This window comes from Podarcis bocagei (genome assembly GCF_964188305.1).
Source record: "Podarcis bocagei genome assembly, chromosome: 6".
NCBI lineage: Eukaryota > Metazoa > Chordata > Lepidosauria > Squamata > Lacertidae > Podarcis > Podarcis bocagei.
This window is the reverse complement of record NC_138130.1, coordinates 80,277,162-80,296,159: the sequence shown is the minus strand read 5'-3', so window position 1 is coordinate 80,296,159 and position 18,998 is coordinate 80,277,162. Positions and strand designations below refer to the sequence as shown.

The window sequence follows — 18,998 nt, the reverse complement described above, 5'->3', positions numbered from 1 at the left end:
TAGTATCTGGAGGGCTCTCAATGTTATAGACTTGAAAGATTAATAAATTCTACTCCATAAAATTGTGTATAACACAGGGTATTCAGTCTTTATAAAGTGCTGCTGGGAAACTGGCTGTTTTTCATTAAATTTATCTGCTACCATGATCATAATATTGAATCAAAAATCTGTTCTGATACCTATAAAAATAAAGCTTTTTTACTAGTGTGGCTCCCAAGAGCCAACCAAGGATACTGACTAAACTGCTATTGAAATATTTCTTCTAATTAGTTTTGTTTCTCTTTGCAGAATTTCAGTAATACCAAAAACTATCTGCCTCCAGAAATGAAATCATTTTTCACGCCAGGAAAGGTGGGCTTTTGTATATACCTACTTAGTATTGCACCAAATTAAACTTATTTGTCTCACTCTCCCCTTTTTATTAAATGATGTTTTTTTAAAAAAAAAAGAAGAAGAATCAACTCTGCAGATTAGGATGGTGGTTTTTAGATGAAACACACATGAGTACCAGGGAGCTGGCTTTTAAAAATGCCTAGAAAATATAATAAAGTTATTTGTCTAGTGCTGGAAAACATAAAGAGAACAAACCAGACAAGTTACCTTTGGGGGAGCATTTCAGAATGGGGTGCCACATCCCACCTAATTTTTTGGGGGGAGCATCAGGAGAAGGCCCTACAGTAGTGATTTCAATGCACAGGCAGGTACATGTGACCAAAGTTGTCCTTCAGGCAGCCAGGTACAATTTGAATTGTTCTCGGAAGGTGATTGGCAACCACCTGGTCTTAAAACTGGCATGATGTGTTCCCTAGTCCCAATTTCCAATTAGCAACCTATTCTGAATTAATAGACGTTTCCAGTGTACAAAATGCTATAATGCACTGCAGTGAACAAGTCTTGAGAGCAGGGCATGGATAACTGTGGTCAGGACATGTGTGACTTAGCTCGTGGAAGATGTTATGGGCACAAGACTACAACACCTTAGGGGTAAAAACTGCAACTTTTGTCTAGCCTTTTGTCTTGTCTTGAAACTTAATTTTTCAAGCTGTATATGTTAGGCTCTGGGATTGCCTACCGTAAACTGCAGGTTTGAAGATTGGTTTGTTACCCGAGAGACGGATATTCCTATTCCTAAAAATAATAAGCTGAAACTGAGAATTTGCTTTTCCCCCTCCACCAGCCCAAAGCTGCCAACGTTCTTGGAGCAGTTAATAAGCCTCTTTCGTCAGCTGGCAAGCAGTCTCAATCCAAATCTTCACGAATGGAAACCGTAAGCAACGCCAGCAGTAATTCAAATCCATCCTCACCTGGAAGAATCAAAGGGAGGTGGGTACACAGCAAAACGATTAGCTTGTTCAGTAGTTAATATATAAACCCTATATAAAACTTTCCCTCATACTGGTATTATTTAGTGGTATACTAGTGTTAACTTCCAGAGGAGTGTCATTTTTTGTATTTGATGCAACAAAATGTGCAGCCAAATTGGCAATTGGATCTTTACATAGCCAGTTGGGCAGGTGGGTGCCACTAACGGTAATGTTATTGCAATGTTGGCTCTGATCTATTTCTTTGAGCCTGCTATGTCATTTCTGTGACAGCCATATGCTGTCATCGTTGCCTGCCACATCTGTTAAATGAATGAAATGAATCCATCAACGTTGGCGTTCTTGATACAACTTGGCTTACCAGGATAATGTAACAATAATACTTGAAAGCATGCCAAGTTACAGAATTGTATTTTAAGCTACTTTCATTTTTTAAAATTTGAAGCAGGTTTTTGCTTAGGTCTAAATCAGGCTTCCTCAACCTCGGCCCTCCAGATGTTTTGAGACTACAGTCGACCTTCATCCCTGACCACTGGTCTTGCTAGCTAGGGATCATGGGAGTTGTAGTCCCGAAACACCTCGAGGGCCGAGGTTGAGGAAGCATGGTCTAAATCTTGCCATTAGCTGTACTATGTGGCTTCAGTTAAGCTGAAGTTGCTGTATTTCAGCCTAACGTTCCTTAGGATAGTGATGTGCTAAACATTATGAGAATTCCAGTTACCATGTACCAAAAGAAAGTGCTCTATAATAATAATTTCACAGAACTTTTGTATCTCTGGTCTTATGCAGATGTAACATTGCCTTATGACTGGCAGTGCCTCTCAGGGTTTTGAACCCGGGGCCTTCCCGATGCAAAGAATGTTCCCTCCTACTGAGACCCTGCCATTCCCTCTGCTACTTCCATACCGGAGAGACATTGTTGGGCATGGGGTCCTTTATAAAGGCAGAATCCTACATGTTCCCTTGCTTGCTATATGAGATCGCCATTATTTTTCTTCCCAGTTGGGTGGGGTGGAACAGAACTGCAGAGCTCTTTACTGAAATGGCAACACAGAAAGTGCAGAAGTGAAATCCTTTATTGCTGGAGTTAGCCAATGCTGATAGACAAAGCACAGGCGCAGTGGGGGCTGCTGCCCCTGTTGGGAGGAGGGGAGAAGCCTGCAGGCTTGTTCCTCGAGATTTCCACAACAACAGTGGTGGAAGGGGTTGCAGGGAAGGAGAAAAATAAGCTCCTTTATTTCCCCTCCCCTGCCATCATTGTCTGCCACAGGTTTCCTCCCCCTTCCTGGCCTTGCTTGTCCACTTGCTCAGTCTAACTGCCCCCCTCCGGCTCAAGTGAACCATGGCTCAGGCAAGGCACAAAGGAACAGAAGGGTTGGGTGTGGCAGCTCCCCAGCAACCATCCTGCTCTGCTGCCACTGAGGCTGCAGTGGTGGCATTGGCAGGAGGTGCACAGCAGCGACAGAGCAGGGCGATTCCTGGAGATTTGCCATGAGCTGTCCTGGCTGTTCCTCTGCGTCTCCCCTGGATTACCCACCACCCACGCTAGTTGCCTGGGCTGCCCACCGGCTTCTCTGCCATCGTGCTGCAGTATGCCAGTATCATTACAATTCTATTGTATAGTAAGAAAGGCATCCTATGAAACAAGCTGGTGTATGGATAGGGATTGTTTTTCAGTGACTTCCTTTGATTTGAAATGGAACAAAAGGGAAGCTATTTTTCCCTACTTGAGAGGGGTATTCCTGTTCCTCTCATGGGCATAGCCAGGATTTTCGTTGCGGGGGCAGGCTTTTGTTAGGGGTCAAAGCCTCAGATTAGTATTGATTTTTCTTGATTTGGGAGGGGCAGCTGCCCCCACCCTGGCTACTCCTCATGCATTGGGGTCACGGATCAGGTTTTAGTCCCCAGTGAATGTACCCCTTTATTGTCTTCCTTTTAAGTGAATGGATGCCATTCCTTCTTTTGGGGAAAAGTGTATTTCAGGACAACAGTGCACTGAAGGTAGACTTTCTGCCTGCTAGGTCTTCAAGAGACATAGTATATTTATGGTATAGCACTTGTCCTCCCACCCCCGGTATTCTTGAAATATGCAGGTATATCTGTCGTAATAGATGATAAATTTATGTTGGAGGCTAATAAAAGTATGTTTTATCAGATTTAAGTTATCTAAAAATCCATTAAGAATAGTTTGTTGCTTCGGGCCTTTTCCTGAAGCCATTGTTAATTTGATACTAAATCAGAAGTGGCAGAATTAATGATATTTCTAAAAAGTCTTTGAATATGTGTGTTATAGACTTGATAGTACTGAAATGGACCACAGCGAAAATGAAGACTATACAATGGCTTCACCTTTGCCTGGAAAGAAGAATGACAAGAGAGATGATTCTGAAATTGTAAGGATGAATTAAGTTTATTGTGGTTTCCCCCCTTCCAGTAGGTATCTAAATAAAAAGAAAAGAAGAATACACTTGAAAATCTCGTTGAAAATTTAAAATGGCACCAGCTTTTGAAAATTAGCACATTTGCTTTTGGAGCACCAACTCCGGTCAATGCTGTCCACATAGCCAGTGGTTAGCAAGGGTGGAAGTAGGAGTCAACCACATCTGGAGGGCACCTGTCTGGGAACAATATGAACTAAGAAGATGCAAAGCTGTTTAGGTTCCATAGGTTACACTTGCTGCAGGTTTGGTTTTGCACATTCTCAGGCAGGAGGAAAAACATGCACAGGTGTTGCAAGTCACTGCAGCAGCTCCCTTGCTGCCCATGTCTCTTGGTCCTACATACACCATGAGACAGCACTCCAGGCCTTTCCCTCAAACACCCCTCCCCCTCAGATCATGTGCTTTGCCACACCCACAAACAAAGAGACACAAACAACCCATAATCAAGCCTCAGCAACCAGCCTTAATCCAAAAGTCACAATCTCACTCTCTTCAGTCTCTTCCACCAATACATTGAAAATGCCCCCTTTACATGTCCTGTTCATGAACTCCCAGAGATTGCAAGCAGCTAAGAAGAACTGCTGCAGGCTACTAACTCCTCCCCCAACTCACTTTAACCTTGCTTTTAACCCCCTCCCCCTCAGATTATGTGCTCTCACAATACAGTGGTACCTCTGGATGCAAACGGGATCCGTTCCGGAGCCCTGTTCGCATCCTGAAGCGAACGCAACCCACGTCTGTACATGCGTGGGTTGCGATTCGTCGTTTCTGCACATTTATCATCTGCGCATGTGTGAGCGGCAAAACCCAGAAGTAACGCACTCCGTCACTTCTGGGTCACTGCGGAGCGTGACCCGAAAATACTTAACATGAAGCTACTTCAAACCAAGGTATGACTATAAAGCCAAAAAGGTTAAGAGATAAGATTTTAAGTTAAAAGGACAAGATACTGCAGCCCATTTTAGGAGAGCATCACTTGATCTTAAATCTGTTTTCCCGAAGTAGAATCTTGAGATATTTAATGGGAGAAGTAATTTTCTCTTTGTTCCTTAGTCAGATCTGGAAAAGCCCAGAGGAAGGAAGAAAATCATTACAGACTCAGAAGAAAAGTTGGGTATAGACGACCTGAATAAACTGGGGCAAGAACCAAAACTTAGGAGTGGTCAGCGTGGGAGAAAGAGAGCAGCGGCCATTTCAGAGTCTGAGGAACCTCAGTGGTCAGAGGAAAAGAGACTAAAGGAAGATGTGCTAGAAAGTGAAGATGAGCAAAATAGCCCACCAAAGAAGGGGAGAAGAGGGCGACCTCCCAAGGCTTCTACGCAAAAGGAAGAACCAATAGTAAAGGCTCCAAAAAGAGGTAGGAAAAAAGCCACACCAGTAAAACCTGTAGATGAAGAAGAGGAGGAGGAAGAGGAGGAGGAGGAGGAAGAAAGGCAAAATATCGAGCAGAAGCCAAAAGGTCGGCAGTACAAGACACCAAGGAAAGCACAACAGAGGTATTCCCCCTGTTTTGATATCCGCTTTCTAACTTTCAGCTTCTTTTAATTCTAAATCTGCTGTGTAACTTTGAGATATGCTACCCAAACAGGTCTGAATCATCTGAAATAAGTACAGCTGAATCGAACCAATCCACACCACAGAAAAGGCGAGGGAGACCACCAAAAACACCACCGTCGCAGCAGAAAAAAGGGTGAGTGTGAGGTGAATTTAATATGGGGTACATTAAATTTAGTTTTAAAATTTTGATACCTCAGATAATTCTGCCAAAATAGTTAACTTGCTGGCCAGTGCTCTTAATGTCCCTCCAGAGTTTTGCAGCAACCTTTGAACATGTATGCACTGTAAGGGTTTACGGGAAATAAGTTCAGTTTTGCTTAAATGCTGTGATGACCTGTGCTTAACACTCCTCAATTAATGCACTTGATTTGTGGTTTGCCATTTTAGGAGAGCTGGACGGTCAAAGCAAACAGCAAGTAAAGAAAATGAATCAACTGAAGAGATGGATGTATTTCAAAGTAGTTCCCCTGTTCAGGACATTCCCCAAGAAGTAACAATGGAGGAAGAGGAAGTTTCTACAGTCAGAGTAAGCAAATGTTTGTGTATTGCAGCTACCTATTAAATCTGTTCATTTCATTTCCCCCCAGTTTGAATTATTTTATTACATTTAACTACAAATGTTTCAAGAGGTACAGAAACAAACAATGGCTTGCCTGCCTGTTTTAACATCATTTGATAGTCACATGTCTTAAAGTTTGATCTTCAGCAAAGAGACACCTTCTACCTACATTTACTGTGGGAAGTGAAATGAATGGATTTTATTGTGGGGTAGGCCAATCATTTACATGCCACACTACAAGAGAAGTGAGCACAGTGGGAATCTAAGTTACCTGTGCTTAATGTGATCCAGTGTCTTGATCCAAATAAGCACTCATTACATGATATATTACTAGTAAGCCTCACCATCTTCCTGATTCTGCCTAGTCCCATTGAAATCAACTCTTTCATGATACCCCTCTGAAATAAATGAATGGAACAAGTTTTTTTAGGGTTGCCATATTTCAAAAAGTGAAAATCCGGACACAAATGTTGTTGAGTTGTTGTTTTTTTTGCAAAATCTCTCCTAAATACCCCCCCCCCGGAAGTTCTGTTTTAGGAAATTCATGAAATTAAACCAACTCTTCTAATATGGCCTGCCATAGGTCCGGGTTTTCGAAAATTCTGTCCGGGAACTATTTGACGGGGGAATGGCAGCCCTAGTTTTTTGGCATTAAACCCATCATCTTTTCAGGGAGCAGAACATTTTCATGTAGTAATGGTTATTTTCTCCTATATCTAAACCACACTTTTAAAAGGTTATTTTAAAACGGGCATAGGCAAACTCAGCCCTCCATATATTTTGGGACTACAACTCACATCATCCCGAACAGGACCAGTGGTCAGGGATGATGGGAATTGTATTCCAAAAAAACATCTGGAAGGCCGAGTTGCCTATGCCTGTTTTAAAAGGTACCTAGAAGTACAAACCAGGGTTGATAAGGAGCCATTGACCACCCAGCTGCACAATTTAAGATGAATTTGGGTTGTGAGTCCCATTTCTGCTTTTGGTTCTTGATGGAGCAGGTGGTGATTCGTGTGGAAGCCTGTTTAGATAGACAGATCTCTTTTCTGGATTAGAGCCTATAACTCTTCATCTGGTGTTTTTCCCTCAGGTGAGCCGGAGGACATCCAAAAGGGAAAGGCGATGAACAATCCACGTTCCCAGCCTTTGAAGTGAAGTCTTTTTGAAGAATGCTCTTATTATGCATAGTTTCAGGCTGAAGGAAGCTGTTGGTGCTCAGAGTGGGGTTGCTGAAGGAAGTTAGACCAATCTTTTGTTTCCCGCCCTTGCATTTGGAGTTCCTAGGTCACAAGCATAAGCCACACACATGTTAATATCATTAACTGTGGGTTCTTGTGAAGTGTAATGTGCACTGGCTATATAAACACATGGAGTAAAGAAACCACCTGTAAATAATCCTTTTTTTAAAAAAGAAATGTTTCTGACTTCTAAAGTGCTTGTATAGCTTTTACAGCGGCTTTAAACCTGACAGTACCAGACTGTTTGTTAGATATGTTTATTTCGAAAAAGGGAGGGTTGGGGGGGAGTTAGAATGGATATCAAGCAATATCTGTCAGTGTCTGTATTTTTATTTTTATTGGCATTTAACTGTGAACAAATTATCAGCTTGACAAATAGTGACACTTCTGACACTATTTGCTTGAAAAAGGAAATACATGATCTCTTTATCTTTATGTATCTAATCCAGTGTTTACCTTTGGCACCCATCTGTCTTTGAAGGTGCCAAATTGATTTTGAATGATGTGGGATAAAATAATACAGCCAGATGCAGATTTGTGAAAGTCGATTCATTTTATGCACCTCAGTATTGATTCCAGACTCCTGGACCTCTCGTGGCATTGAGCATTTAAAAAAAAAAAAGATGATTTAATATGTTAATTTTTTATGTGTTAATAAATAATGTAATGAAATCCTATCCCCTTATTTTTCCTTATTGGTTTAATCTGCTGTATCAATAAAATTCTGTAACTGAATTTTTAATAGTCTAGTATGTCAATGTGTATATTTCCTCTTGAACATTATGTTCACAAAGAGCAAATTATTACATTATAATATGAAACCTGGTACCTGAACTTTAGTGAAAAAGCAGGTTTTATAACCATGTAAAAATCGGAAAGAAAATTTTATTGATGCAGTCTGTCTTTATAAAGCTGTTCTTTCTTCAGAGCCAAGTGTTTTGTATTTCACAGTGAGTTGCATGTTTATGAGAAAAATGTAATGAAATTGCAATGTAATTTTTTAAGTCTTATCTGGCTGTAGGATATGCTACCTTGCCTCATGAGAAGAACGTTCTACCAAGAGTTTATTGTACTTTCTTCTTTGTTAACCAAAATTTTTATTTTTGTGAGTGAGGTTATGGGCAGTTAGGGGGTGGGACTTAGGAGGGCCGTGTTTTCATTTGAATGATCAGCTGCAGAATATTCCAGTCAGGGTATTCAAAATCTGTGTGAAGCTTCACTTTATGTCCTACCTTAAAGTGATTGAACTTTGTTTCTGGAGTAAAATTACAAAAAAGTAAAAGAAAAGAAAAGAACAACTAGGGGAAAACTCCTTAAGGCATTGTCCTGTATTCAGTTTTACAAACTGTCTTTGAACCAAAATGTATAGGTTACTATTTATGCTTAGCCAAGCACACTTTATAGTTTTAACATGCTGTTTTCCTCCTGCTTACTAGCAGTAAATGTAAAAGAATCTAATTTTAACTTATTAATATTTTATCTCATGGAATATTGGGACATTGTCATAAAATTAACAAAAGGCATCCTTTTAAGTTATAATTCCAAGGAAGTTTATGCTGGGGAAGGGAGGTGAGACATCATGGTAGTTAGCAAACATGTTTGCAAGTATATTTTTCAGAGGTGATTCAACTTTTTTCTAAGCTTTTTTATTATATAATTTGTATTGATTTGTATTATTATTCAGCAGCAGCAATAGACAAAGCCAGACAGTTTGTGTTGATCAAGCTGTTCTGATTAAGTGCTTTTTGTAGTGGCTCTTTTAGCTAGTAATTACTGTTCTTCAGCTGTCCTATATTTTTATGCCCGTAGTTCTGGGTAAACAGCTGTCTGAAAACATTAGCTGAAGGTAGCTCAGATGACTTCACTTAGAAACTTCCCTAGCACAAAGTAACCTCAGTGGTTCACAAAGTTTAGCAGTGCAAATGAGAGTTTTTAAATCCTAGGGGGGTGGGAAAAGGAAGTTAGCACCACATTTTCTTCACTGACAATATTGCACTGACAACATTTACGGAGTATATATCTTAAGACCATTTTATACAAAGTATGGAACAGATATTGAAACTACTTGCAGACTGTTGAAGATTTATTTGCATGAACATAGTTTGGTCATATTTCCATTAATATTGCTGCACATCAGTTAATCATAAAATGCCAATGTTTAAATTTAATCTATAGTTTTGCAGTTTAAATGTTCATTTCTTGCATTTTAATGTGTAATTGGGAAAACAGGTGCAGATGACAATGTTTATAAACCTTTTAGGTTTTATCCTCCTCATACACGTATAATGAATATCTTATGTACTAACACTTTGAGATCTGCATACAGTAGCTGCAGTAAAATAATGTATAAAGAGACTATACGCTAAGATTCAGTTAGCGTGCTCTTCAATTATGTTCAGTTTATAGTATGTACTGTATAACATTAAACAGTCAAATTGAACTCCCTGTTACAAGTTCAAGTATGAAATTATTATGCTTACAGTAAGTTATATTGCAACAGTCTGCAGCCAATCATACTAATCCATTTTAAAGATACCATTTTCTTGCTGCAGTGCAACTGAAAACAGTGATTTCTCGCTCTCTCTGTACTTTTTTTTTAAAAAAGGCAAAACTCTTCAAACAACTTCCAAAGGTTTTACCTAATACTTTTCTCTGCATCAGTTCCCAAAAATGCAGTTATGCTAGATATGTTTAGATTACAATTGCAATCTCTGTTACGGGGGGCGGGCGGGGGGCAGGGGGATGAACACACACATTTTTCCATCAGTTCTAGGCTTGTTATTAAATAGTGAATTTCTCACCCATTTTGCCTTGCCTAGGGCTGTTCAGGGACTAGTCTGGGTTGACATCACAATGCCTTGCAAATCCCAGCTGACTATTGCTCCTGATCTTGCAAATTTAGAGTATTGTTCTTGACCTGAGGGGAGAGAGACAGTTGAAAGTGCAACAGAGGATAACAGCGGCCAGAGGACCCAATAATAGTAACATGGCAAGGGGTACCAGAAAAGAGGTGAACTCATCTCAAGCATAGCTGTCAACGTTTCTCTTTTTTAAAGGGAAATTCCCTTATTCCAAATAGGATTCCTCACAAGAAAAGGGAAAGGTTGACAGCTATGATCTCAAGGCAAACACAACCCCTCCCTATTAGATCTCTTTGTCACGGCCATCCGAAGTCTGAGAGATTACTACCATTTTAGTCACCAGAACTGCCTGCTGTCAGTACAGAGGTCAGTGCATATTAAACCAGGAAGGTAAGGACCCATTAGACTGTATGCATAATCACAGCGGGAGAAAGGATACAACCTTTAGTGATTTTTTTTGGAGGCGGCCACACTGAGTTAAGGTTGTCTTTTCCCTAATGTGGCTTTACAGTGGTACCTCTTGTTATGAACTTAATTCGTTCCGGAGGTCCGTTCTTAACCTGAAACCGTTCTTAACCTGAGGTACCACTTTAGCTAATGGAGCCTCCCACTGCTGCGCGATTTCTGTTCTCATCCTGAGGTAAAGTTCTTAACCCAAGGTACTACTTCCAGGTTAGTGGAGTCTGTAACCCGAAGTGTTTGTAACCCGAGGTACCATTGAATTTCTTAAGATGTAGGCTCTCACTGAGCAATATATTCTGAAGAAAACGTTATTGTTCTTGGGCATACAGGAATTAGAATTTCTGAACCAGCAGGTACAGGAGACTTAATTCTGATTTATTGAGATATGTGTGCTACCTGGTCGGCAGTTTGTTTAAATTTACCCTGTGCAGTTAATAACTCTTGGCTGAGCGTCTCTTACTTGTTCCCATTTTGAGTGTCCTTCGTTCCCCTAGAAGATACTAGATCAAACCATCACAATTTGTGCCTTGCTTGACAACTCTGGGATGACTGGATATTTCCTTCACTGCTACAAGAAAACATGTTGGCTTCATTTATCTTCATGTCTGTGGCAGAACACCATGCATTGTGGGAATGCTTACCAGTGCAGCCTTCCAGCAGAAATTATTAGAAAATAATTTAATTAGCCTTAGAAAATTCAAAGGTATGCCTGCATGTTGCCAGTTGGGAAATTGTGGCTCTGCCACCCTGTCTAATTAAATACTACATTTAAAGTTTTAAACCGGTTCTTGGCATAAAGTCTAGCTCTATTAGATAAATACCTTCCCCCAACCACCTTAATTATGGTCAAAATTTATAATAAATAATTGCTGGAATTGCTTGAACCATAAGCTAGTTGGCTATATACTGCCTTGGCATTTTCCTATCAATGGCAGTGATTTGTCTGAATGTTTGCTGGTTGTAATATAGCAGTATTCTCAAAGCTCTGCTTTGCTAGTCCCACTCAGATCAGTGGGATTCAAGAGTATTCCATCATCTTCTGACTACTGCCTCATTTCTTCCCTGTTGATTTTCGCTCCCTCTGTCCTGGAAAAATCATGAATAAAGAGTCAACCTTCACAGAAGCAAAGTAGTTTCAATAAAGCATTAAGAACTCATTGTTGAGAAATTTACATTTATTAATAAATACCGTTTTGAATATGATGGGAAATAATATTTCATTCTGCAGGAGGAGTATGCTACTGTAATTACATGTGTATTGCTTGTATGTGTCGGGTTCAGCATTGTAAGGTTACACACTGCTTAAATTATCAATCCTGAAATGCTTTTTGATGTTGGAATTAATGTCCTTGCGAATACTACATGTACGGTTTGAAGAACAGTCACACAAGCCTGATCACTGACATTGGATGTTAACGGAAATAACTATCACTGTATCCTGGCAATCGCTTAAATAGAAATTGGTGAGAAAAGTAGCTCCATTGACGGAGCTATTTATCAGGAGCTGCCCTCTGTATCCTCCACCCAAACAAGCAGGGGCACTGTTGGAGTCCCAAGGACACATTCCAACCAGGGAAAAACATTTGAGTTTGAAGCAGAGCTAGAGAGGAGTACGTCCTGGGGAAGATCCCTCAGGGTGAACAAGGGAGACTTGGAAGGATACCTTTGAGACCTGGGTCTGAGGTTTTCCACAGCTGGCTGGTCCTGGGGATTCATGCCCACGGCTTTTCAGCAGCAAGGAGGGGGAACCTGTGGCCTTCCAGATGTTGCTGGACCAAAGCTCTTTTTCCTGCAGGGATGATGGAGGAAGGTCAACAACATCAGAAAGACCCCAGGTTTCACATCCCTGTGTGGCAGCCTAGCATCCTGACAATTTGGGTTAGTTGCTAAAGAAGGTGGTGTGTTTTTTGTACTTTCCAGCGACTGAAGTGGACTATGACTTTTAAAAGGGATGGAGTCGTGGTTGGCATTCATTTTAGTCATTTTAAAATCAAATGCATAATACTCATTTTAAATGGTAAGCTGGTTGCTTTCCAGCTGCTCAGACCATTTTATAGCCTTTTGTGTTCTTTAATTCTACGTTCAACGCTGTCCTTCAGTAAGCTCTTGGAAAAGAAAAGCGGGGGGGGGGGGGTTTGCCCACACAATATATAATGGGGGAGATGACAACAAATAGAGAAGCAATCTGGTAATTGAGTGATGTCTTCTTTGTGTACTGTGGGATACTTCATTATAATGAGCTACATGACAAAGCATAGTAAGAGCTTGAACACACTTCATTAAGGTGCTGCCAAGCAGCTTTCAGTCAAACAAGATATGCTCATTTGTTCAAAACAGTTGCTTATATATTTCATGATCATACTAGCCTTTATAAACCTAATGCTTCCCAGCTGCATATCAGCCCCGGACAACTGTTTGGAACTGATGGGCTGTGGGAGTCCAAAACATCTAGAGGGCACCAGGTTGGCAAAGGCTGACTTATACAGTATTTTTTTAAATGTGTATATAGACCTTCATACACCTTTCAGCCATGTATGAAGATTTAACAGAACTTGTAAGGTAAAGGGACCCCTGACCATTAGGTCCAGTCGTGACCGACTCTGGGGTTGCGGTGCTCATCTCGCTTTATTGGCCAAGGGAGCCGGTGTACAGCTTCCGGGTCATGTGGCCAGCATGACTAAGCAGCTTCTGTCGAACCAGAGCAGCGCACGGAAACGCCGTTAACCTTCCCGCTGGAGCGGTACCTATTTATCTACTTGCACTTTGACGTGCTTTCGAACTGCTAGGTGGGCAGGAGCTGGGACTGAACCACGGGCGCTCACCCCCTCCCCGTCGCGGGGATTCGAACCTCCGACCTTCTGATCGGCAAGTCCTAGACTCTGTGGTTTAACCCACAGCGCCACCCGCGTCCCAGAACTTGTAAATTGTTTCTATTACTGTTATCTAGGACATCAGAGATAATGCAGGTTGTAGTCCAACAACTCAAGAACCTTGTGTGAGCCTTGGAAATTATTTGGGATCACAGCCAAGTTATTTGACAAGACACTTAAGTGGGAGGATGAATGCAAGATTGCCTCTCCAAAGGTGTGGGGGTGGGGATCACTGTAAAGTATAAGTGTTTTTACTTCTCTAGAGCCATGGTGGGGATCCCCAGGGCCCTTCAGTTCTCTATCTAGTCCTCTGGCCAGTGCCCAAGCCATGTCTGCTCTCCAGACCACACCATTACCGGTCCTGTTCCATCCGCCTCAGTGCTTTTGCCTTGTTGGAGTGTGTCATTCAGCTGTGATTTTGCTTCTTGCTTGCCAGGATATTTGTGTACGTAAAGAAACCTTGACTTTCATATGCCTGGAATGTAGGCTACTGGCCAAAGCTATGAGTCACTTTTCTTGCCCTGCCCACTTTTGACTCTGTCCCCACCCAAGACTGATGTGTGGCCTCTGGAAGGTTGGCGACAAGGGATTCTTAGACTGAAATAGGTTTCCCCTCCTCTGCTCTACAGGCAATTTACTTTCAGCCTTGGAAAGAGGAATGGCTTCTCTCCCTAAGCTGTGGTACAGATGTGCATTTATCTGGGTTTCTGTGCAAAGGTAAAGGCAGTCATATGTCTTGATGTAATAATATTTTGGTGTTCAGTCTAGACAGGTTCAGTGGTTATTCTAGGCCTTGAGCTAAATAGCCATATTCTTTTGAAGCACAACTTGTCAGAAGTAAAATACTGTGAAACATAGTTCTGGTCAGTAGCTGTTACAGCTGATGGAAAATTGCAGGGTTGTGGGGATGCAAAACCGTTACAGATAAAGGTGAAATGCACCCTCTAGCTGAAGGTTTGCCTATTTATTTTATTTATGTGTGTGGTCTGTCTGCCAAAGGCATACAGGGTGGCTAACAATTTAAAATACTACAGCAAGCAAATGGTACAAAATACAGAACTGAGTTCTCTCAAGCCAACGTCCGGGTCTGATGATGGCACAAGCTCCCTAATCTGGACTTCTCTTGGAGTAGCCCCAGGGAAGGTAGGAGTGTGGCTGCCCTAACAATTTGTTTAGTATTTAATATCGAGTTTAATATTTAGCCCTTAAATGAAATATATTAACCCTGTCTATTCCATATGGAGAGGCAAAAAGAAATACCTCTTCACACAACACGTAGTTAACCTATGGCATTTGCTCCTACAAGAGCCAGCAATGGTCACCAACTTGGATAGCTTTAAAACAGACCAAGTAATGGAGGAGAGAGCTATCAATGGCTACAAACCTTGGTGGTTCTGTTCTACTTCCGCTGTTGGAGGCAATATGCTTCTCTGTAGCAGTTGCTGGAAACGGCATGAGGGGAAAGTTCCCTTGTGGGCTACCCACAGGCATTTGGTTAGCTGCTGTGAGAAAAGGATGCTGGAATAGATGGACCATTGGCCTGATCCAGCACAGTGGCGTAGCATGAATTGCCAGTGCCTGGGACCACACATAACGCCATCCACCACCCAGGAGATTGCAGCTGCAGAGATAAGGAAAGAGTTGTTCTGTTGTCTGGAGAGGTCACTTCCTGGTTCGCACGGAGAAGCAGTTTTCAACAGAGCCCAGTGATGGAAGCATGCAGATGTACCAGTATTCAGGCAGTACTGGGTGTTGAAATTTTGCATGCTTAACAATTTTGTGCCTGGGGCAACCGCCTCACCCCACATTACACCACTGAGGCAAAAGGCTCTGCTTAGGTTCTTACATATTTGTTGTGTCTTGAGAATGATGTGCTAGGTAGTATATAAATGTTTTAATAAATAATAAACTCAGGGCAACATATATAGAATTTCCCCATTGTGTACTTAGTTAGCAACTCTGAGGCGGCTTACAGCTGAGAGAAAGTGATTTGCCCAAAGCCTCTATGAGGCTCATGACTAAGAAAGTATTTCAACCTGGCAATTCCACAGTCGGTCCCAGCACTCAAAGACACAGCATCATAAATCAATCAGTGAATGTGTTGTATGACCTTAACGTTTTAAACATGAGTAATATGAATGTATAAGGCTAGTGAGCATAAATACACACTGTGAAATACAGCTTTCCCCCTCTTCATTGAAACAAATTGGATTCATAAGTGATTTCAATTAGGACTACAGCAATAAGATGCTTAAGTTGCTGGTCTTAATAGGCAGATGATAAATACTTCGCGTCAATGCACCTTATTAGCTAGTTAAATCTAATTAAAACAATCATCTCTTGTTTTCCATTCCTCACATCTGCTTTCCAGAGGTACAAACATAAAAAGCTATAGGTTGTTTAATTCACTTTTAGTGTAATTTCTACCTCCAGAATGAAACACACTTTTCACATATATATATTTTACTTCAGAAAAGACATTTTAGCTGCAATGTCTTTATCCTTGAAGCTAAAGCCTTTTTTTGTAGTATCGGCTCAGGTTTTCTGTTACTTGTGGGTTGTGTCACAACTGCAAACAAGTATTTTTTTACTGTGTCCTGATGCTTGTCTGGGATTTTAATACACCCATTCCCCATTGGAAAGTGACATTTATGTTTATTTATTGTTAATCTGCAAAGAATAGATATTGGTATTCATGGGAGAGTCACTCCTCATTAATGCAATGTGCTTCTCTTCAAGCTTTGGAGAAACTATTTGTAATGGAAATTAGCTAGAGCCACTACAGAAAACAGGAATAATATTCTAATTAGTTTTCCTAGAATTAGGTAACATACTGCAAGTGACATTACATTAAAAGAAATATCAGGCCATTTTTAAAAATCTTGTAAGATGAGCGGGTGGTAGATCTGAATTCTGTGGTTTTATGGTTTGCATAGCTGATGACAGCTCTTGCTCCTAAAGATCCACACCTACCAAAGGCCCTGAGAATGAGGCAGAGAGAGTAAAATGAAAGCCTCTTCTGCCGTGGAATAAAACTTTCAAGAAACTGGAGGGCAGACTTCGGCACAGCGTTAACTGGGACAGGGACAAAATCTGCTGCTGCTGTTTAGAAGATCTGGGTGTGCTGAGCATTTTCTAAAGAACAGCTTTCTACTAGTGCTGCTATAACAATTACTAATGGTAACGGCAGCAATCAATAACCTGGGGGTGTGTGGGAAGTCTTGGAGGGGTGGCCTGCAAATAAATGGTTTGCATGACTCAGCCACAATCCCTGTTGTGCCGAGATAAGGTACACGTGCATCCACAGCCTGTTGAGTGGACAGCATCTGTTACTGCTAATTTCCCTGAAAACTTACTCATTAATTATCATGTGAACTTTAAGGACACATAAAGCAATTAAAATCAAGGTTGCTCTAAGTCAGGTAGCCAACCTTTTTATACGTACCGCCCACTAATGCATCATTCTTGATGGTAAAATTTCCTTACCGCCCACCAGTGCTCGATGGAAGGAGGATTCAGCTTGTGCCATAGAACCCCCTACCGCCCATCTAGAATCCTAAAATCCCCACTAGTGGGTAGTAGGGACCAGGCTGACAACCCCTGTGGCTTGATTCATTGATGTGTACAACTTGGGGGGGGGGGGGGAGGACCTATGCATTTTAGAGGGCTAATGGTCCAGTCAACTTCTGCCTTGACCTAGGGGAGGTGAACTTCTAATTAGGCCTCCCAGTCCTCTCCATTGGACCTGTGAGACCATTATGACCAGCTACTTCTTCCTGCTTACCTGGTAGATGATGTCAGGTGTGGAGCACGCCAAACTGGCTGGTATGAAAGGGTTCCAACCCCTAGCCTAGTAGTATTCTAGCTCACTGCCATGGAGCAGCTGTGAATCCTGAAATGGAAAAGTCGAGGTGAAGATCATTTCCTCATGATATAAGGAGCAGACATACAACCGAATGGACCGACAGAAGGGCAAGTGGGAGCCTTCTGCCTTAACTCATGGCAGAATTAGTGTAGCTGGCAGCTGCTGCACTATAATGGACATACTCATTATCTTCACTTGAGAGAAAAGTATCTTCAGTTGTTTGCTTATGTACACGGAATGTTGTTTCCCAAGAGACCTGAATATCTTGTGTTTCTTTACTGGTGGTTCATGGCTACTGAACTGCGATGGAGAAACAGTTGGGAGCTGCGATGTAGCCAGCAAAAGATAAACAAGTTTGTGTTCTTTACAGCTGGCTGAAACACGGATTCTGGTGAAGAGTCAAATGACTGCTGTTTGCTTTTTTTGAGGAAACTTTTTCATATTCGTACTATCTATTCAGGAGCTTGCTGTTCCCCATGCTCAATGTGGATATTTTGTAATTAGACATCACAAAAATTCTGCATGTCTCCAGAACGCCCTCCTCACAAGATGGCAGGCCCTGAAGCAGCTGCCCTAGGCACTTCCTACCAGCTGGGAAGGACCAAGCTGCATATTAAGACTTCTCTTTAGATAAATTTTAAAATTGACCTATCCTGTTCCACAACACTTCCCTAATCTATAAAACTACCAAATGGGCTTTGAGGAGAAGCCGAAATAGCTTCTGCGTCAAACTTTTCTGCTCATTTCGTGATACATGCTTTATTCATGCATCTACATATATAAATATATTTCATGAATTTTTTTCATTACTGCTCATAAGTACAGCAGCTTGCTTCAGCTTATGCCAGAAGCTGAAAAATGGGAGGAGGAGAATAGCATTTTCTCATGCGAGACAGTACAATCCTATGTATGTTTACTCAGAAGCAAGTCCCACTGGTTTCAATGGAAGTGGAGCTCACTGTTGGAAATCTCAGGATGCAACACAACACTGCATTGTAGGCCAATGTGTTTGCTTGAGAAAGGGTAGATAGAGAGAAGTGTTAGGATATTTACGTTCCACCTTAAAAGGGAGCAGGCTTTGTGAGTCAGAGTCTGCGCATGTCCTGTTCACAGGATGTTTATGTTTGCTATTGCTTTCGTTTCTCTCTGTCTGAGACACTGACGCAGGCAGGCAGTCATGTCTTTCTTTGTTCTGATCAACGCTGAATAAAACTTGTAAATAATGCTCTCCTGAGTGCAACTTTTGGCTGTGCATTATCTGCTGATAAAGAGTGTGCATCGGCTCTAGAATGTTCTGGAGTTCATGTCGCTAATTGCTGATACTGCGTGTCTACGGGAGGTCGATGGATCGTCCGGCAGACGGCTTGGGGCCATGATGGACTTTGTCTCCCTGGCAGTATCCCAACAAGAAGAACCTCCAAGCTTCCTAGACTGTCGTCCTCCTGCTGACCTGTTGATCTTCCCTCAGTGTTAGACTGATAATGTTAGGGTTGCTGACCTCACTTCCTACTCACTTCTCCCACTCTTCTGTGCTTCCTTTATTAGAGCAGACAGTCTGGGCTCTTCTTTGAGATGCAGAAGCAAGTATAGCTCATTGTGTCTCCACATTAGCTACATAGAACTAGGATCTTTCCTAGCAAGCATTTATTTCCAATAATAAATATTAGCTTTTTAATTTCCTTCAACCCAGAGACCCCATGTGATTATATCTAGGGTAAAGTGTGTTCCTTCAGCAGGGATTCTGCATTTAGTTTATTTTCACTTGCTAGCAATTACTGCCCAAGTAAATGTACATAGGATTGCACCGTTAGATGAGCACA

The 18,998-nt window shown here is 41.5% G+C and overlaps 1 protein-coding gene and 1 long non-coding RNA gene across 2 annotated transcripts in view; one reads left to right on the top strand and one right to left on the bottom strand.

Annotated features, from left to right (window-relative positions):
* The window catches only part of PDS5B (PDS5 cohesin associated factor B), a 67,232-nt gene extending 57,667 nt beyond the window's left edge, over positions 1-9,565 (top strand). Inside the window, exons 29-35 of the mRNA XM_081197858.1 lie at positions 289-351; positions 1,178-1,323; positions 3,616-3,715; positions 4,817-5,259; positions 5,352-5,453; positions 5,708-5,846; positions 6,973-9,565. Coding sequence (XP_081053984.1) covers positions 289-351; positions 1,178-1,323; positions 3,616-3,715; positions 4,817-5,259; positions 5,352-5,453; positions 5,708-5,846; positions 6,973-7,008 — 1,029 coding nt within the window. The 3' untranslated portion in view covers positions 7,009-9,565. The remainder of the gene's footprint in view (positions 1-288; positions 352-1,177; positions 1,324-3,615; positions 3,716-4,816; positions 5,260-5,351; positions 5,454-5,707; positions 5,847-6,972) is intronic.
* A 290-nt stretch (positions 9,566-9,855) lies between these two features.
* LOC308589174 lies at positions 9,856-18,210 on the bottom strand. Its single transcript, XR_014009128.1, has 3 exons — positions 18,096-18,210; positions 17,098-17,205; positions 9,856-10,037 (listed from the first exon to the last, which is right to left on the bottom strand). It is a non-coding gene; the product is annotated as an uncharacterized lncRNA (long non-coding RNA).
* Between the last annotated feature and the right edge of the window lie 788 nt (positions 18,211-18,998).